General features: G+C 42.5%; 1 protein-coding gene across 4 annotated transcripts in view; it reads left to right on the forward strand.

Annotated features, from left to right (window-relative positions):
* LOC121539211 (uncharacterized protein KIAA1522 homolog) overlaps nucleotides 1-17619 on the forward strand; it is a 60060-nt gene that overhangs the window by 10301 nt on the left and 32140 nt on the right. For all 4 annotated transcript variants that reach the window (XM_041847531.2, XM_041847534.2, XM_041847535.2 and 1 more), the window contains exon 2: nucleotides 12265-12523. In XM_041847531.2, the coding sequence (XP_041703465.1) occupies nucleotides 12289-12523 (235 nt within the window). In that variant the 5' untranslated portion in view covers nucleotides 12265-12288. The remainder of the gene's footprint in view (nucleotides 1-12264; nucleotides 12524-17619) is intronic.

Consider the following 17619-nt stretch of genomic DNA (forward strand, 5'->3'; position numbering starts at 1 on the left):
TACAAATTTGTTCAGTCCACCCTAGCCTTGATGTTAACGTCCACAGACAGACCGGACTGGACCTATCATAGACTTATGTTTCACAAGTTTGGATAGCACAAGTACAGTAAAATGAGTAGAATACAGTACTGAGTATAGTACAACACAGTACTGTACAGTGAGTTGAGCACAGTAGAGTCCAATACAATACACTAGTACAGTACTGTACTGAACTAATGAGCTGTGCTGTGATGTCCAAACTTGTGAAACATGAGGAGAATGACATTTATATCCATAATTATGCATTTATGTGTAGTACAGAACAGGGACCCATGATGTAATTCCGTTACCATAATTCCGTTACCGGGTGTAAATCCACTTCACTTACTGTAGTTCAATAACTAAAGAGATTTTTTTTCAAACTCAAGGTGCCATGTCATAGCTGACAACCATTTTTTTCTGCAGACATCTTTTGAATTTTAATTCGGAGCAGAATCTTTGGAAAACGTGGTCACATAAAAAACTGAGGGAGATTTTACTGTAATTCTGTTACCAAAGATTGCATCTGCACAGTTCTTCCACTAAATTAGTTTTTCAAAACATTTCAGTGGAAATTGTTAAAAGTAGTCCTTGTGCATAGAGTTTGGTTTGTTAAACTTTGAAATCAATAGTTTTAGTTTGGCATATATTTTAAAGTGAAAGAATCTGAGTAAAAGCGTAATTCCCTTACCGTGGAATTGCCCACATTATACTACCCTGGGAAGCCATTGGGTTCGAGGGGGGGATCTATTTACCACACTGATTTCTGAAGGAGGACTGAATGTTGACCAGAACCTTGAACACTGCTCTGACACTTTAAATCCCAGAGCCCAGACTCTGAGGTGAATGTGCTCTTGTTTAAACTAAGCTATACGCACTCTTTAAACAAAGGGGTCTGTTTCACTGCCACACCCTTTTGTCTTTGACTTGTCCCCACGGGCGCATGTACCAGCCAGGTTTGCTTCCTCACTCTGAGTCACTTTTGCAACAACTCCTGTAGTGTAAACGTATTCCAACCCTCACTTGCACAATACTATGAAGTGAAAATATAGGTTGTGCTGTTGCATTACAATGGTCTGGATGTGTCTGCCAAATGGGGAGACTAGATCAAGTGCTTTAATTTCTAAACCGTAAAACAGATATGAAAATACCCTTAAATAAAAGGAGACATTCTGTGCTGACGCCTCATATAAAGCATTTGATCTCAAATCCAATCCTGCAGTATAGAACCAAATTACAAGCTTTAGCTTCACTGTCCAAATAAATACGTAGGGGAGTGTACAAAGTGGTGTCTGGGTCTGATGTTTACTTAAGGCAAAGTAGGTGCCAGTGTCTTAACTCCCTAGGCTTACTCATATAAAACTGGAGACCTACATATCCCATGGAATTTATGCTCTGCGGGTTGATGACAAACTGTAGTGCAAGCTGTCATGGCCCTCCCTGCTCCAGGATTTAGAATCACAGGCCTTTCAGTTCTCATAAAGAGAGGCAAAGATGCCATTCCATCCTATACACTATGTCTTATAGCTACTAAAAAAATATATATACACTACTGGTCAAAAGTTTTAGAACACCTACTCATTCAAGGGTTTTTCTTTATTTTTTTACTATTTTCTACATTGTAGAATAATAGTGAAGACATCAAAACTATGAAATAACACATATGGAATCATGTAGTAACCAAAAAAGTGTTAAACAAATCAACATATATTTGAGATTCTTCAAATAGCCACCTTTACCTTGATGACAGCTTTACACACTCTTGGCATTCTCTCAGCCAGCTTCACCTGGAATCCTTGTGTGGGTCATTGTCCTGTTGAAAAACAAATGATAGTCCCACTAAGCGCAAACCAGATGGGATGGCGTATCGCTGCAGAATGCTGTGGTAGCCATGCTGGTTAAGTGTGCCTTGAATTCTAAATAAATCACAGACAGTGTCACCAGCAAAGCCCCCCCACACCATCACACCTCCTCCTCCATGCTTCATGGTGGGAACCACACATGCGGAGATCATCCGTTCACCTACTCTGCGTCTCACAAAGACATGGCGGTTGGAACCAAAAATCTCAAATTTGGACTCATAAGACCAAAGGACAGATTTCCACCAGTCTAATGTCCATTGCTCATGTTTCTTGGACCAAGCAAGTCTCTTCTTCTTATTGGTGTCCTTTAGTAGTGGTTTCTTAGCAGCAATTCGACCATGAAGACCTGATTCACGCAGTCTCCTCTGAACAGTTGATGTTGAGATGTGTCTTGTTACTTGAACTCTGTGAATAACTTATTTGGGCTGCAATTTCTGAGGTTGGTAACTCTAATGAACTTATCCTCTGCAGCAGAGGTAACTCTGGGTCTTCCATTCCTGTGGTGGTCCTCATGAGAGCCAATTTCATCATAGCGCTTGATGGTTTTTGTGACTGCACTTGAAGAAACTTTCTTGAACTTGAAATGTTCCAGATTGACTGACCTTCTTGTCTTAAAGTAATGATGAACTGTCGTTTCTCTTTGCTTATTTGAGCTGTTCTTGCCATAATATGGACTTGGTCTTTTACCAAATAGGGCTATCTTCTGTATACCACCCCTACCTTGTCACAACACAACTGATTGGCTCAAACACATTAAGAAGGAAAGAAATTCCACAAATTAACTTTTAACAAGGCACACCTGTTAATTGAAATGCATTCCAGGTGACTACCTCATGAAGCTGGTTGAGAGAATGCCAAAATTGTGCAAAGCTGTCATCAAGGCAAAGGGTGGCTACTTTGAAGAATCTCAAATATAAAATATATTTGTATTTGTTTAACACTTTTTTGGTTACTACATGATTCCATATGTGTTATTTCATAGTTTTGATGTCTTCACTATTATTCTACAATGTAGAAAATAGTAAAAATAAAGAACCCCTGGAATGAGTAGGTGTGTCCAAACTTTTGACTGGTACTGTGTGTGTGTGTGTGTGTGTGTGTGTGTGTGTGTGTGTGTGTACATAAGTATTCAGACCCTTTGCTATGAGTCTCAATTGAGATCAGGTGCATCCTGTTTACACTGATCATCCTTGATGTTTCTACAACTTGATTGGAATCCACCTGTGGTGAATTCAGAAGATTGGACATGATTTGTAAAGACACACAACTGTCTATATAAGGTCCCACAGTTGACAGTGCATGTCAAACCAAGCCATGAGGTCGAAGGAATTGTCTGTAGAGCGCCGAGACAGGATTGTGTCGAGGCACAGATATGGGGAAAGATACAAAAAAATAATTCTGCAGCATTGAAGATACCCAAGAACACAGTGGCCTCCATCATTCTTAAATGTAAGAAGTTTGGAACCAGCAAGACTCTTCCTAGAGCTGGCCGCCTGGCCAAACTGAGCAATCGGGGGAGAAGGGCCTTGGTCAGGGAGGTGACCAAGAACCTGACGGTCACTCTGACAGAGCGCCAGGGTTCCTCTGTGGAGATGGGAGAACCTTTCAGAAGGACAACCATCAATGCAACACCAACAATCAAGCCTTTATGGTAGAGTGGCTGTAATCGTTGTCAAAGGTGCTTCAACAAAGTACTGAGTAAAGGGTCTGAATACTTATGTAAATGTTATTTCAGTTTATTTTTTATTTTTAATACATTTGCAAACATTTCTAAAAACCTGTTTTGGCTTTGTCATTATGGTGTATTGTGTGTAGATTGATGAGGAAAAAAACTATTTAATCAATTTTAGAATAAGGCTGATAACGTAACAAAGTGGGAAAAGTAAAGGGGTCTGAATACTTTCCGAATGCACTGTGTATATGTGTGTGTGTGTGTGTGTGTGTGTGTGTGTGTGCTATTTTGCTGCTGTTTAGGACTGTTCAGGAGATGTTTCTCCTGGCCGATGTAAAAGCATCACATCTATTGTAAGGGAAATGTAAACGTCATGTCAGAGCACAGGCCTGCTTCAGCAGCATTGGGCTGGAAAACCACAGTGGAAGCCAATGGTTGTGTGTGTGTGTGTGTGTGTGTGTGTGTGTGTGTGTGTGTGGCTGCAGTTAAATAAATAGTCCCAATGTTTATACCTTAAAGGAATTCTCAAGGAACGTGATTTCTGTCCTTAACCCTCTTTTTGTTGGTATTATGTGTGTATTGTTTATGTTTCAACACCCAGCCACAATTGAGATGGTTAGGAGTCCTATAATTACAGTGCCAATGAAGCAACTGTGTAATTTTGGCAGGGGCAACTTTATGTGAGAGTTTTGGTGTCCTGATTCTTAATTTGTGTGTGTGCGAAAGAGGGTCTCTTTGGTAACTTCCCAACTAAACTGTTCAGAATATGCCTAAGTGTTTTGTTGTATAATTAGGCAAATGTTTATCTCTGGAAGGTCATGCATCAAATATGAGCAAATCACAGCTACAGCATTGTGCTAGATTCACTGGAATTATATACAATGTTGTCATGAGTGATCTATTATGCGCTAATGTGATTGTTGCTCTGATTTGTAGCACCTTCTCATTTTTAAATGCATGATCCATTGTCGGACCGAACGTAATCTTGTGTAATGTGTTAAAATTAGGGTTGGGCGGTATCCATATTTCCGTATCTTCATACCATGCCTGTGCCATTTCGGGATATAAGGTTTTACAGACAATTTTTAAACATCGTTTTGATGGGCGCAATCTTTTTTTAAACGAGAAAAACAAATCCCCAAAAATGTCACCTACCAGAATGCTAACAAGTACTATGGATTTCCCATAGCGGATGCTAAAGAGCGCATGCGAACATGAACTACTAAGACAGACAACCCAGCTCATAAAGTTATGCAAGTATCTCAAAACACAGTTTGCAGAACGCACAAAACAAATATTACACAGAACAAAAATACAAACGCGTAAAGTGTTTGTCCCATGTTTCATGAGCTGAAATAAAAAATCCCAGAAATGTTCCATACGCACAAAAAGCTTATTTATTTCAAATTATGTGCACATGTTTTTTTTTTTTTACATCCCTGTTAGTGAGCATTTCTCCTTTAACAAAATAATCTATCCACCTGACAGGTGTGGCATATCAAGAAGCTGATTAAACGGCATGATCATTACACAGGTGCACCTTGTGCTGGGGACAATAAAAGGAGACTCTAAAATGTGAAGTTTTGTCACACACAAAAAAAAAATGGAGGAAAAAAGCTCTTCTGTGGGGAAAAACTCATTCTCTTTGGCTGGGCCTGGCTCCCCAGTGGGTGCACCCTTGGCTGCACCCCTGCCCAGTCATGTGAAATCCATAGATTAGGGCCTAATGAATTAACTTAATTTGACTGATTTCCTTATATGAACTGTAACTCAGTAAAATCTATGAAATTGTTGGATGTTGTGCGGTCTATACTGAACAAAAAGATAAAAACACATCAGGGATCTTAATCCAGGAGGGGCCATTTAGCTAACATCTTAGTTAACTTAATAGTTATAAGATATATATATACAGTGGGGAAAAAAAGTATTTAGTCAGCCACCAATTGTGCAAGTTCTCCCACTTAAAAAGATGAGAGAGGCCTGTCATTTTCATCATAGGTACACGTCAACTATGACAGACAAATTGAGAAAAAAAAATCCAGAAAATCCCATTGTAGGATTTTTAATGAATTTATTTGCAAATTATGGTGGAAAATAAGTATTTGGTCACCTACAAACAAGCAAGATTTCTGGCTCTCACAGACCTGTAACTTCTTCTTTAAGAGGCTCCTCTGTCCTCCACTCGTTACCTGTATTAATGGCACCTGTTTGAACTTGTTATCAGTATAAAAGACACCTGTCCACAACCTCAAACAGTCACACTCCAAACTTCACAATGGCCAAGACCAAAGAGCTGTCAAAGGACACCAAAAACAAAATTGTAGACCTGCACCAGGCTGGGAAGACTGAATCTGCAATAGGTAAGCAGCTTGGTTTGAAGAAATCAACTGGGGGAGCAATTATTAGGAAATGGAAGACATACAAGACCACTGATAATCTCCCTCGATCTGGGGCTCCACGCAAGATTTCACCCCGTGGGGTCAAAATGATCACAAGAACGGTGAGCAAAAATCCCAGAACCACACGGGGGACCTAGTGAATGACCTGCTGAGAGCTGGGACCAAAGTAACAAAGCCAACCATCAGTAACACACTACGCCGCCAGGGACTCAAATCCTGCAGTGCGAGACGTGTCCCCCTGCTTAAGCCAGTACATGTCCAGGCCCGTCTGAAGTGCATTTGGATGATCCAGAAGAGGATTGGGAGAATGTCATATGGTCAGATGAAACCAAAATATAACTTTTTGGGTAAAAACTCAACTCGTCATGTTTGGAGGACAAAGAATGCTGAGTTGCATCCAAAGAACACCATACCTACTGTGAAGCATGGGGTTGGAAACATCATGCTTTGGGGCTGTTTTTCTGCAAAGGGACCAGGACGACTGATCCGTGTAAAGGAAAGAATGAATGGGGCCATGTATCGTGAGATTTTGAGTGAAACCCTCCTTCCATCAGCAAGGGCATTGAAGATGAAACGTGGCTGGGTCTTTCAGCATGACAATGATCCCAAACACACCGCCCGGCAACGAAGGAGTGGCTTCGTAAGAAGCATTTCAAGGTCCTGGAGTGGCCTAGCCAGTCTCCAGATCTCAACCCCATAGAAAATCTTTGGAGGGAGTTGAAAGTCTGTGTTGCCCAGCGACAGCCCCCCAAACATCACTGCTCTAGAGGAGATCTGCATGGAGGAATGGGCCAAAATACCAGCAACAGTGTGTGAAAACCTTGTGAAGACTTACAGAAAACGTTTGACATGTGTCATTGCTAACAAAGGGTATATAACAAAGTATTGAGAAACTTTTGTTATTGACCAAATACTTATTTTCCACCATCATATGCCAATAAATTCATTACAAATCCTACAATGTGATTTTCTGGATTTTTTTTCCTCATTTTGTCTGTCATAGTTGACGTGTACCTATGATGAAAATTACAGGCCTCTCTCATCTTTTTAAGTGGGAGAACTTGCACAATTGGTGGCTGACTAAATACTTTTTTTCCCCACTGTATATATACTGCTCAAAAAAATAAAGGGAACACTTAAACAACACAATGTAACTCCAAGTCAATCACACTTCTGTGAAATCAAACTGTCCACTTAGGAAGCAACACTGATTGACAATAAATGTCACATGCTGTTGTGCAAATGGAATAGACAACAGGTGGAAATTATAGGCAATTAGCAAGACACCCCCAATAAAGGACTGGTTTTGCAGGTGGTGACCGCAGACCACTTCTCAGTTCCTATGCTTCCTGGCTGATGTTTTGGTCACTTTTGAATGCTGGGGGTGCTTTCACTCTAGTGGTAGCATGAGACGGAGTCTACAACCCACACAAGTGGCTCAGGTAGTGCAGCTCATCCAGGATGGCACATCAATGCGAGCTGTGGCAAGAAGGTTTGCTGTGTCTGTCAGCGTAGTGTCCAGAGCATGGAGGTGCTACCAGGAGACAGGCCAGTACATCAGGAGACGTGGAGGAGGCCGTAGGAGGGCAACAACCCAGCAGCAGGACTGCTACCTCCGCCTTTGTGCAAGGAGGAGCACTGCCAGAGCCCTGCAAAATGACCTCCAGCAGGCCACAAATGTGCATGTGTCTGCTCAAACGGTCAGAAACAGACTCCATGAGGGTGGTATGAGGGCCTGACGTCCACAGGTGGGGGTTGTGCTTACAGCCCAACACCGTGCAGGGCGTTTGGCATTTGCCAGAGAACACCAAGATTGGCAAATTCGCCACTGGCGCCCTGTGCTCTTCACAGATGAAAGCAGGTTCACACTGAGCACATGTGACAGACGTGACAGAGTCTGGAGACGCCGTGGAGAACGTTCTGCTGCCTGCAACATCCTCCAGCATGACCGGTTTGGCGGTGGGTCAGTCATGGTGTGGGGTGGCATTTCTTTGGGGGGCCGCACAGCCCTCCATGTGCTCGCCAGAGGTAGCCTGACTGCCATTAGGTACCGAGATGAGATCCTCAGACCCCTTGTGAGACCATATGCTGGTGCGGTTGGCCCTGGGTTCCTCCTAATGCAAGACAATGCTAGACCTCATGTGGCTGGAGTGTGTCAGCAGTTCCTGCAAGAGGAAGGCATTGATGCTATGGACTGGCCCGCCCGTTCCCCAGACCTGAATCCAATTGAGCACATCTGGGACATCATGTCTCGCTCCATCCACCAACGCCACGTTGCACCACAGACTGTCCAGGAGTTGGTGGATGCTTTAGTCCAGGTCTGGGAGGAGATCCCTCAGGAGACCATCCGCCACCTCACCAGGAGCATGCCCAGGCGTTGTAGGGAGGTCATACAGGCACGTGGAGGCTACACACACTACTGAGCCTCATTTTGACTTGTTTTAAGGACATTACATCAAAGTTGGATCAGCCTGTAATGTGGTTTTCGACTTTAATTTTGAGGGTGACTCCAAATCCAGACCTCCATGGGTTGATACATTTGATTTCCATTGATCATTTTTGTGTGATTTTGTTGTCAGCACATTCAACTATATAAAGAAAAAAGTATTTCATAAGATTATTTCATTCATTCAGATCTAGGATGTTATTTTAGTGTTCCCTTTATTTTTTTGAGCAGTGTATATATAGCTGGCAAACATTAGTAGTGAAACTTGATCACCTCACTTAAGTTGCACTGCAGGAGTGACTCACTTCACGCAGCTGCCGTTTTGCTCATTGTGCTTTGTAAACAAACACGTGACTGACTCAAACAGCTGTTTTGGGAAACTAGTACCAGTATGCTTCATAATGAGAAAAATCTAACAGGCGAAATGATGAAAGCGATCTGCTGTATCAATTGCCTAGTGCACAAGTTGACTGCATGTATTTCTACTGAACAAAAATATAAACGCAACAATTTCTAATACTTTATTGAGTTACAGTTCATATAAGGAAATCAGTCAATTTAAATGAATGCAATAGGCCCTAATCCATGGATTTCACATGACTGGGAATACAGATATGCTGCTGTTTGTCACAGATACTGTATCTTTAAAAAAAAATAGGGGCGTGGATCAGAAAAACAGTCGGTATCTGGTGTGACCACCATTTGTCTCATGCAGCGTGACACATCTCCTTCGCATAGAGGCTGTTGATCAGGCTGTTGATTGTGACCTGTGGAATGTTGTCCCACTCATCTTCAATGGCTGTGTGAAGTTGCTGGATATTGGCGGGAACTGGAACAGATCCTTGCGACATGGGGCTGTGCATTATCATGCTGAAACATGTGGTGATCGCGGCGGATGAATGGCACGACAATGGGCCTAAGGATCGCGTCACGGTATCTCTGTGCAATCAAATTGCCATCGATAAAATGCAATTGTGTGTGTTCGTTGCCTGTAGCTTATGCCTACCCATACCATAACCCCACCGCCACCATGGGGCACTCTGTTCACAATGTTGACATCAGCAAACCGCTCGCCCACACGACGCCATACACATGGTCTGCGGTGTGAGGGCAGTTGGACGTACTGCCAAATTCTCTAAAATTGTGTTGGAGGCGGATTATGGTAGAGAAATGAACGTTCAGTTCTCTGGCAACCGCTCTGGTGGACATTCCTGCAGTCAGCATGCCAAATGCACGCTCCCTCAACTTGAGACATCTGTGGCATTGCGTTGTATGACAAAACTGCACATTTTTTGTGGCCTTTTATTGTCCCTCAGCACAAGGTGCACCTGTGTAATGAACATGCTGTTTAGTCAGCTTCTTGATATGCCACACCTGTCAGGTGGATGGATTATCCTGGCAAATGAGAAATGCTCACTAACAGGGGTGTGAACATTTGTGGCAGAAACTTGAGAGAAACAAGCTTTTTGTGTGTATGGAAACTTTCTGGGATCTTTTATTTCAGCTCATGAAACATGGGACCAACACTTTACATGTTGCGATTATATATTTGTTCAGTATAAATATTCAAATGTATTAAAAGATGGTATTGGAAAGTCATACCGAGGGTATTTCGAAATACCCCTGGATACGGTGTATACCGCCCAAACCTAGTGAAAAATGTGTGTACATCATTTTGAGAAGCAGGAAGTCATTGGTTTGTTATCAGGTAACCACGGCGATAATGCGAGTCAGTTCCTTGCGACCAGACTGAACCAAAGATAGATCAGTCAAATTAGACAATTGTACACTCATGAGCTCTTCTCCAGCCATCCTCTTGATTCTTTCACGGAACCTCCATGGGAAAGTCCCCCATTTCCTACTGAGACATTCATGTGATATGAGCTTGTATCTCTTGACTTTCCTTGTGAAATGCTCTGCTTGGGATAGCAGAGCCAAGCAGTACTGTGGTGTTAGTTCAGTGATGGTCACTGCCTGTCTGGGTGGTATGATGTTCCCCATATTCCTCCATTTAAGAGCATTTGGAGATTCCAGTGGTTGAATGCTGACATTCCTCCAGGAGATTGGAGTGATAAACGGTTAATTTATGACCAGCCTGCATCTGCTTCAGTCATTTAGCTAGTGTTTTAGAGCCAAACCAGGGCCTTAGTTACAATACACTACATCTCATCCTAAATCCCTCAATACTTTAAAAGGAGCTTTTGATAAAAGAGCGCTGTTAGAGAAGAGCCCATTTATGATCATTTTCAAACCCATCTTAGAGAGGGATTGCAGAGGCCAAAGTCTCCTTCTGGACATTATGCCATTAGGGATGGATGGCAGACATCTTGCCAAGACTCAGTGATTTGGGGATTTGTATGTGTTGGTTGCATTTCTCAAGCACACAGATTCTCTCTGAAGAACTGCAATTTGGCTGATGTGCTTTGCATGTAACTTGGATGGAGTCATATCTTGTTGTATTGAGATACCTGCCTTTAGAGGAAAGAAGTTTGGCAGAGCGGAAGAGGGATGAAAGAGAGGGAGGGTGATGAGCTCATTGTGTCAGGGTGTTGAGAGGGAGCCAAAGAAAGACAATAAGAGACAGCGGGAAAGAAAGTGAGCTAGTGTTGTAGATCGATGCTGTGCTGGAGTAAACGTGGGTGTGTGTGTATGTTAGTTTTCTGTATGTATGTGTCTGGATGTGTGTGTGGTTTCGGGTGGGGCACTGTGCTTTATGACTTCATGTTCAGGAATGAAGGGAGCAGTGCCAGTTTTTTGCAGAGACAGTGAAGTTTGGTTGAGAGGCTGGCAGGATGGGTCGGAGTAGGCTGGTTGTGTGGTCTGGGCTCTGTGCTCTGTGCTCCCCCACACCTTAACACAGAGAGGGGCATGATCAAAAGAGTTGAAGTCGATTGAAACCAATGGTGCAATGCTGGTGTACTATTGATGTAGCAATTGGAATGGACAGTATATTTTTTATTTGACCTTTATTTAACCAGGTAAGGCAGTTGAGAACAAGTTCTCATTTACAACTGTGACCTGGCCAAGATAAAGCAAAGCAGTGCGATAAAAACAACAACACAGAGTTACATATGGGGTAAAATAAAACATAAAGTCAAAAATACAACAGAAAATATAAAATATATATACAGTGTGTGCAAATGTAGCAAGTTATGGAGGTAAGGCAATAAATAGGCCATAGTGCAAAATAATTACAATTAGTATTAACACTGGAATGATAGATGTGCAAGAGATGATGTGCAAATAGAGATACTGGGGTGCAAATGAGCAAAATAAATAACAATATGGGGATGAGGTAGTTGGGTGGGCTAATTACAGATGGGCTGTGTACAGGTGCAGTGATCGGTAAGGTGCTCTGACAACTGACGCTTAAAGTTAGTGAGGGAGATAAGAGTCTCCAGCTTCAGAGATTTTTGCAGTTCGTTCCAGTCATTGGCAGCAGAGAACTGGAAGGAATGGCGGCCAAAGGAGGTGTTGGCTTTGAGGATGACCAGTGAGATATACCTGCTGGAGCGCATACTACGGGTGGGTGTTGCTATGGTGACCAATGAGCTAAGATAAGGCGGGGATTTGCCTAGCAGTGATTTATAGATGGCCTGGAGCCAGTGGGTTTGGCGACAAATATGTAGTGAGGACCAGCCAACAAGAGCGTACAGGTCACAGTGGTGGGTAGTATATGGGGCTTTGGTGACAAAACGGATGGCACTGTGATAGACTACATCCAATTTGCTGAGTAGAGTATTAGTGGAGAAGTATTTATGCAAAGGTTTTCCCTAAATGAGAGGAATTGCTAGTATTGTGTTACATCAATATGGTTATGTTTCTATAATTGACTCCCTCTCTTTTCTCCTTCTCTCTCTCTCTTAGGGAGTAGGTCCAGTGCGAGGTGGGATGTCTGGCCGTGAGTCTGTGGGAGACCTGATCCCCCAGGACGTGGCGGAGGTGTTTGCCCATGAGAGGCAAACCAAAGGGGGCTGTAGGAAGAAGCGTGGGGGATCCCTGGGCCGGGCCTTCAGCTGGTTCAAAGGAAAGAAGAAGAAGGAGGTCAATGCTAACGGACAGAGCCAGGACTTTCATTCAGTTGGTCCGAAGACTGGCAAGACCTCCCCACAGGGCCACAGCCATGGTAAGAACCACCTAACAGGTTTTCTACTATGTGGAGCAGGTTGACGTTTATTGGGATGAGTCTTGTCCTTGATGCAGAACTGAGCGACTTCCGCTAGATGGGCCAGCTGCAAAGTCAAAATTGGCTATATTGTAAAAATGTATGAAAACAAAAATTAGCTTTTTGGTCTTAATTTAAGGTTAGGGTTACGCATTAGGGTTAGCAATGCGGTTAGGGTTAGGTTTAAAATCTGCTTTTATGACGTTGTGGCTGTGCCAGCTAGCAACGACTGCAGATCTGCCTCCAGAACAAGATTCATGACGAAAAACGTTAACCTGCCTATGTGGATCCTCACTCTCCACTATGTGATTGCTAAACAATGTTAAACATAGTCAATCAAAATATGTTTACTGGTCTCTCTCTTTCTAGACTGTATTTGAGAATGTGGTTCAGACTGTAGCTTGCTGTTTGTGAACCAGGTTGTTTGTTTATTGATATCATTTCAAGTGGGGCTAGGTAGCTATAGTATATTCTCTGGATTGTGCCTTCCCACAGTGGAGTTGGGTGTTCAGAAACAGTTCAATGTCTTGGTCTTGCGCACCAAAGCATGTTTGCTCTCTGGAGGACAGTTTCTGACTCGCCAGCTGCCCTTTGACCTCCCCAGCCATTGTTTGCTGTGAAGAAATCTCGGTCAATCCTGTTCTCTGATACCCAACCAACCTCCAGCACTCAGTGTTCAGGTTACACACAGGTCCAGATTCCAAATTGTCAAACATTGAAGTAGACTCACCGAAGGGATGAAATATGGCTCACGCACACGTTTAGTCATACAGAAATATACACACGTTAAGACATACAGAAATATACACACGTTAAGACATACAGAAATATACACACGTTAAGACATACAGAAATATACACACGTTAAGACATACAGAAATATACACACGTTTAGTCATACAGAAATATACACACGTTAAGACATACAGAAATATACACATGTTTAGTCATACAGAAATATACACACATTAAGACATACAGAAATGTATGTTTAGACATACAGAAACGTACACACGTATAGACATGCAGAAATGTACACATGTTTAGACATACAGAAATTAAGAGCTTATTCAGATTGAAGAGCGTTCTCGCAGAGGTACCGCGACGAGATTTCAATTTACATAGCTAATATGTACTGTATATGAGAGAATGTTGAACAATATCAGTAATTCCTTGTTTAATCAATGTACTGTATCTCGTGGTATTGCCACGTTTTTGGGTAAGATGTTTTCAATGATTTTAAGAGTCGCTGTAAGTACCAGCTTGACTTTCATTCCTGCTAAATGTAATGTTTGGAAAATCACACCTACAATCTAAATGATGCAAGCAACATACAGTGAGGGGAAAAAAGTATTTGTCACTGATCCCACTGACAAAGACATGATCAGTCTATACTTTTAATGGTAAGTTTATTTGAACAGTGAGAGACAGAATAACAACAAATAAATCCAGAAAAACGCATGTCAAAAATGTTATAAAATGATTTGCAATTTAATGAGGGAAATAAGTAGTTGACCCCTCTGCAAAACATGACTTAGTACTTTTTGGCAAAACCCTTTCTTGTAGTTGGCCACCAGGTTTGCACACATCTCAGGAGGGATTTTGTCCCACTCCTCTTTGCAGATCTTCTCCAAGTCATTAAGGTTTCGAGGCTGACGTTTGGCAACTCGAACCTTCAGCCCCCTCCACAGATTTTCTATGGGATTAAGGTCTGGAGACTGGCTAGGCCACTCCAGGACCTTAATGTGCTTCTTTTTGAGCCACTCCTTTGTTGCCTTGGCCGTGTGTTTTGGGTCATTGTCATGCTGGAATACCCATCCACGACCCATTTTCAATGCCCTGGCTGAGGGAAGGAGGTTTTCACCCAAGATTTGATGGTACATGGCCCCGTCCATCGTCCCTTTGTTGCGGTGAAGTTGTCCTGTCCCCTTAGCAGAAAAACACCCCCAAAGCATAATGTTTCCTCCTCCATGTTTGACGGTGGGGATGGTGTTCTTGGGGTCATAGGCAGCATTCCTCCTCCTCCAAACACGGCAAGTTGAGATGATGCCAAAGAGCTCGATTTTGGTCTCATCTGACCACAACACTTTCACCCAGTTCTCCTCTGAATCATTCAGATGTTCATTGGCAAACTTCAGACGGGCCTGTATATGTGCTTTCTTGAGCAGGGGTACCTTCCGGGCGCTGCAGGATTTCAGTCCTTCACGGTGTAGTGTGTTACCAATTGTTTTCTTGGTGACTATGGTCCCAGCTGCCTTGAGATCATTGACAAGATCCTCCCGTGTAGTTCTGGGCTGATTCCTCACCGTTCTCATGATCATTGCAACTCCACGAGGTGAGATCTTGCATGGAGCCCCAGGCCGAGGGAGATTGACAGTTCTTTTGTGTTTCTTCCATTTGCGAATAATCGCACCAACTGTTGTCACCTTCTCACCAAGCTGCTTGGCGATGGTCTTGTAGCCCATTCCAGCCTTGTGTAGGTCTACAATCCTGTCCCTGACATCCCTGGAGAGCTCTTTGGTCTTGGCCATCGTGGAGAGTTTGGAATCTGATTGATTGATTGCTTCTGTGGACAGGTGTCTTTTATACAAGTAACAAGCTGAGATTAGGAGCACTCCCTTTAAGAGTGTGCTCCTAATCTCAGCTCGTTACCTGTATAAAAGACACCTGGGAGCCAGAAATCTTTCTGATTGAGAGGGGGTCAAATACTTATTTCCCTCATTAAAAATGCAAATCAATTTATAACATTTTTGACATGCGTTTTCCTGGATTTTTTTGTTGTTATTCTGTCTCTCACTGTTCAAATAAACCTACCATTAAAATTATAGACTGATCATTTCTTTGTCAGTGGGCAAACGTACAAAATCAGCAGGGGATCAAATATTTTTTTCCCTCACTGTAATTGACCTGATGTCGGTCAATTAGTTGTTTAATAACCGAAAACCCCCCAGACGTTTTGGTTAATCACTCAACACTACTCCATAGACCTGACCCGTATCCACAAAGCATCTCAGAAAAGGTCCTAGGAATTCTGTTAACCTGTTTTAAGACAAAAAAACTCCCAGCTCAGAGTAGGTCTTATGATGATGTTAAGACACTGCCCAGACAAACTCTGAGCCAGGAGTAAAACCAACTCATAAAAGTTTATCTCAGCTGGTATTCACGACAGTTTGAGGTACCGCAAAGGAAAGATGGTGATGATGCTCATTAATGTTGCAAATGATGGGGAATAACCAATCGCAATGAAGCATCGGCAGCTGTGAACTCTATAACATGCTTCAGACAACCACAGTGAATGTGACTGTACATAAAATGTCGCAATGGTAAAACGTTTGATATCATTTTCTCCGGACACGATCACTTTGCCTTCTCTTAATTATTACCTAAGATGTTGACATGCATAACCTTTTTTTTTTTTTTTACCAATTCTGATGATTGTTAAAAGCAGAGTTTTGACAATATTACCGTTATTTCACACTCTTCACTCCCGTTTAACAACTCTAAATCTCTTTGGCTCAGTAGGCATCAAGTCACTTGTCGATAATGTTGCATACAACTTTTGAAAGGTCTATCATTTTCACAGAACACAATCAAAGTTAACATAAGCTCTAGATGCCTTCAATTGTCCAATTTATAGGCATGCCCAATTTAGGCATCTTTTTTAACAACGTGATATTGCGCTCGAAAGGGATAACTTGAAATAACATAATGTATTAGCCTAGTGGCTATAAGTATTTAGGCATATCATGTGAAATGGGCCTTGTGAAATCAATGTCAAAGGCACAATAGATACTGTTGCATGTAGGTCTAGATTATTTATGGATTGATCATATAGAAATATAAAAACATTATTTGAATATCTCCAAAGCAATTGCATGTGGCGCAGGAACCACTGACTCGCTGCAATTATCTATACTGAACAAAAATATAAACGCAACATGTAAAGTGTTGGTCCCATGTTTCATGAGCTTAAATAAAAGATCCCAAAAATGTTACATACCCACAAAAAGCTTATTTCTCTCAAATGTTGTGCACATTTGGTTACATCCCTGTTAGTGAGTATATCTTCTTTCCAAGATAATCCATCCACCTGACAGGTGTGGCATATCAAGAAGTTGATTAAACAGCATGATCATTACACAGGTGCACCTTGTGCTGGGGACAATAAAAGGCCACTTTAAAATGTGCAATTTTGTCACCCAACGCAATGCCACAGATGTCTCAAGTTTTGAGGGAGCGTGCAGTTGGCATGCTGACTGCAGGAATGTCCACCAGAGCTGTTTCCAGATAATTTAATGTTAATTTCTCTACCATAAGCCGCCTCCAGCGTTGTTTTAGAGAATTTGGCAGTACGTCCAACCACGCCAGCCCAGGACCTCCACATCTGGTTTCTTCACCTGCAGCATCGTCTGAGACCAGTCACCCGGACAGCTGATGAAACTGAGGAGTATTTCTGTCTGTAATAAAGCCCTTTTGTGGGGAAAAACTCATTCTGACTGGCTGGGCGTGGCTCCCCAGTGGGTGGGCCTGGCCACCAAGTGGGTGGGCCTATGCCCTCCCAAGCCCATCCATGGCTGTGCCCCTGTCCAGTCATGTGAAATCCATAGATTAGGGCCTAATTAATTAATTTCAATTTACTGATTTCCTTATATGAACTGTAACTCTGTTGAATTGTTGAAATTGTACTCTGAGTTGCTTTGTGGATACGGGCCCAGGGCTCTCCAACCCTGTTCCTGGAGAGCTACCGTCCTGTAGGTTTTCGCTCCAACCGTAATCTAGCGCACCTGAGTCTAGTAATTAGCTGGTTGATAAGCTAAACCAGGTTAGTTACAACTGGGGTTGGATTGAAAACCTACAGGAGGGTAGCTCTCCAGGAATAGGGTAGGAGAGCCCTGCCATAGACTAAAGTGAACCCACTCTCCAATTTGTTTAAATGGGTGTAATAGTAAAGACCATAGGTAGCTCGTGAGTTTCAAGTTTGGGGAAGCTTGCAATTTATCCCATTAGTTCTACCGATCTGCGTGCCAGTTATGATTATTTTTATATGCACATTTTAA

The sequence above is a fragment of the Coregonus clupeaformis genome, chromosome 25 (assembly GCF_020615455.1).
Source record: "Coregonus clupeaformis isolate EN_2021a chromosome 25, ASM2061545v1, whole genome shotgun sequence".
Taxonomy (NCBI): Eukaryota; Metazoa; Chordata; class Actinopteri; order Salmoniformes; family Salmonidae; genus Coregonus; species Coregonus clupeaformis.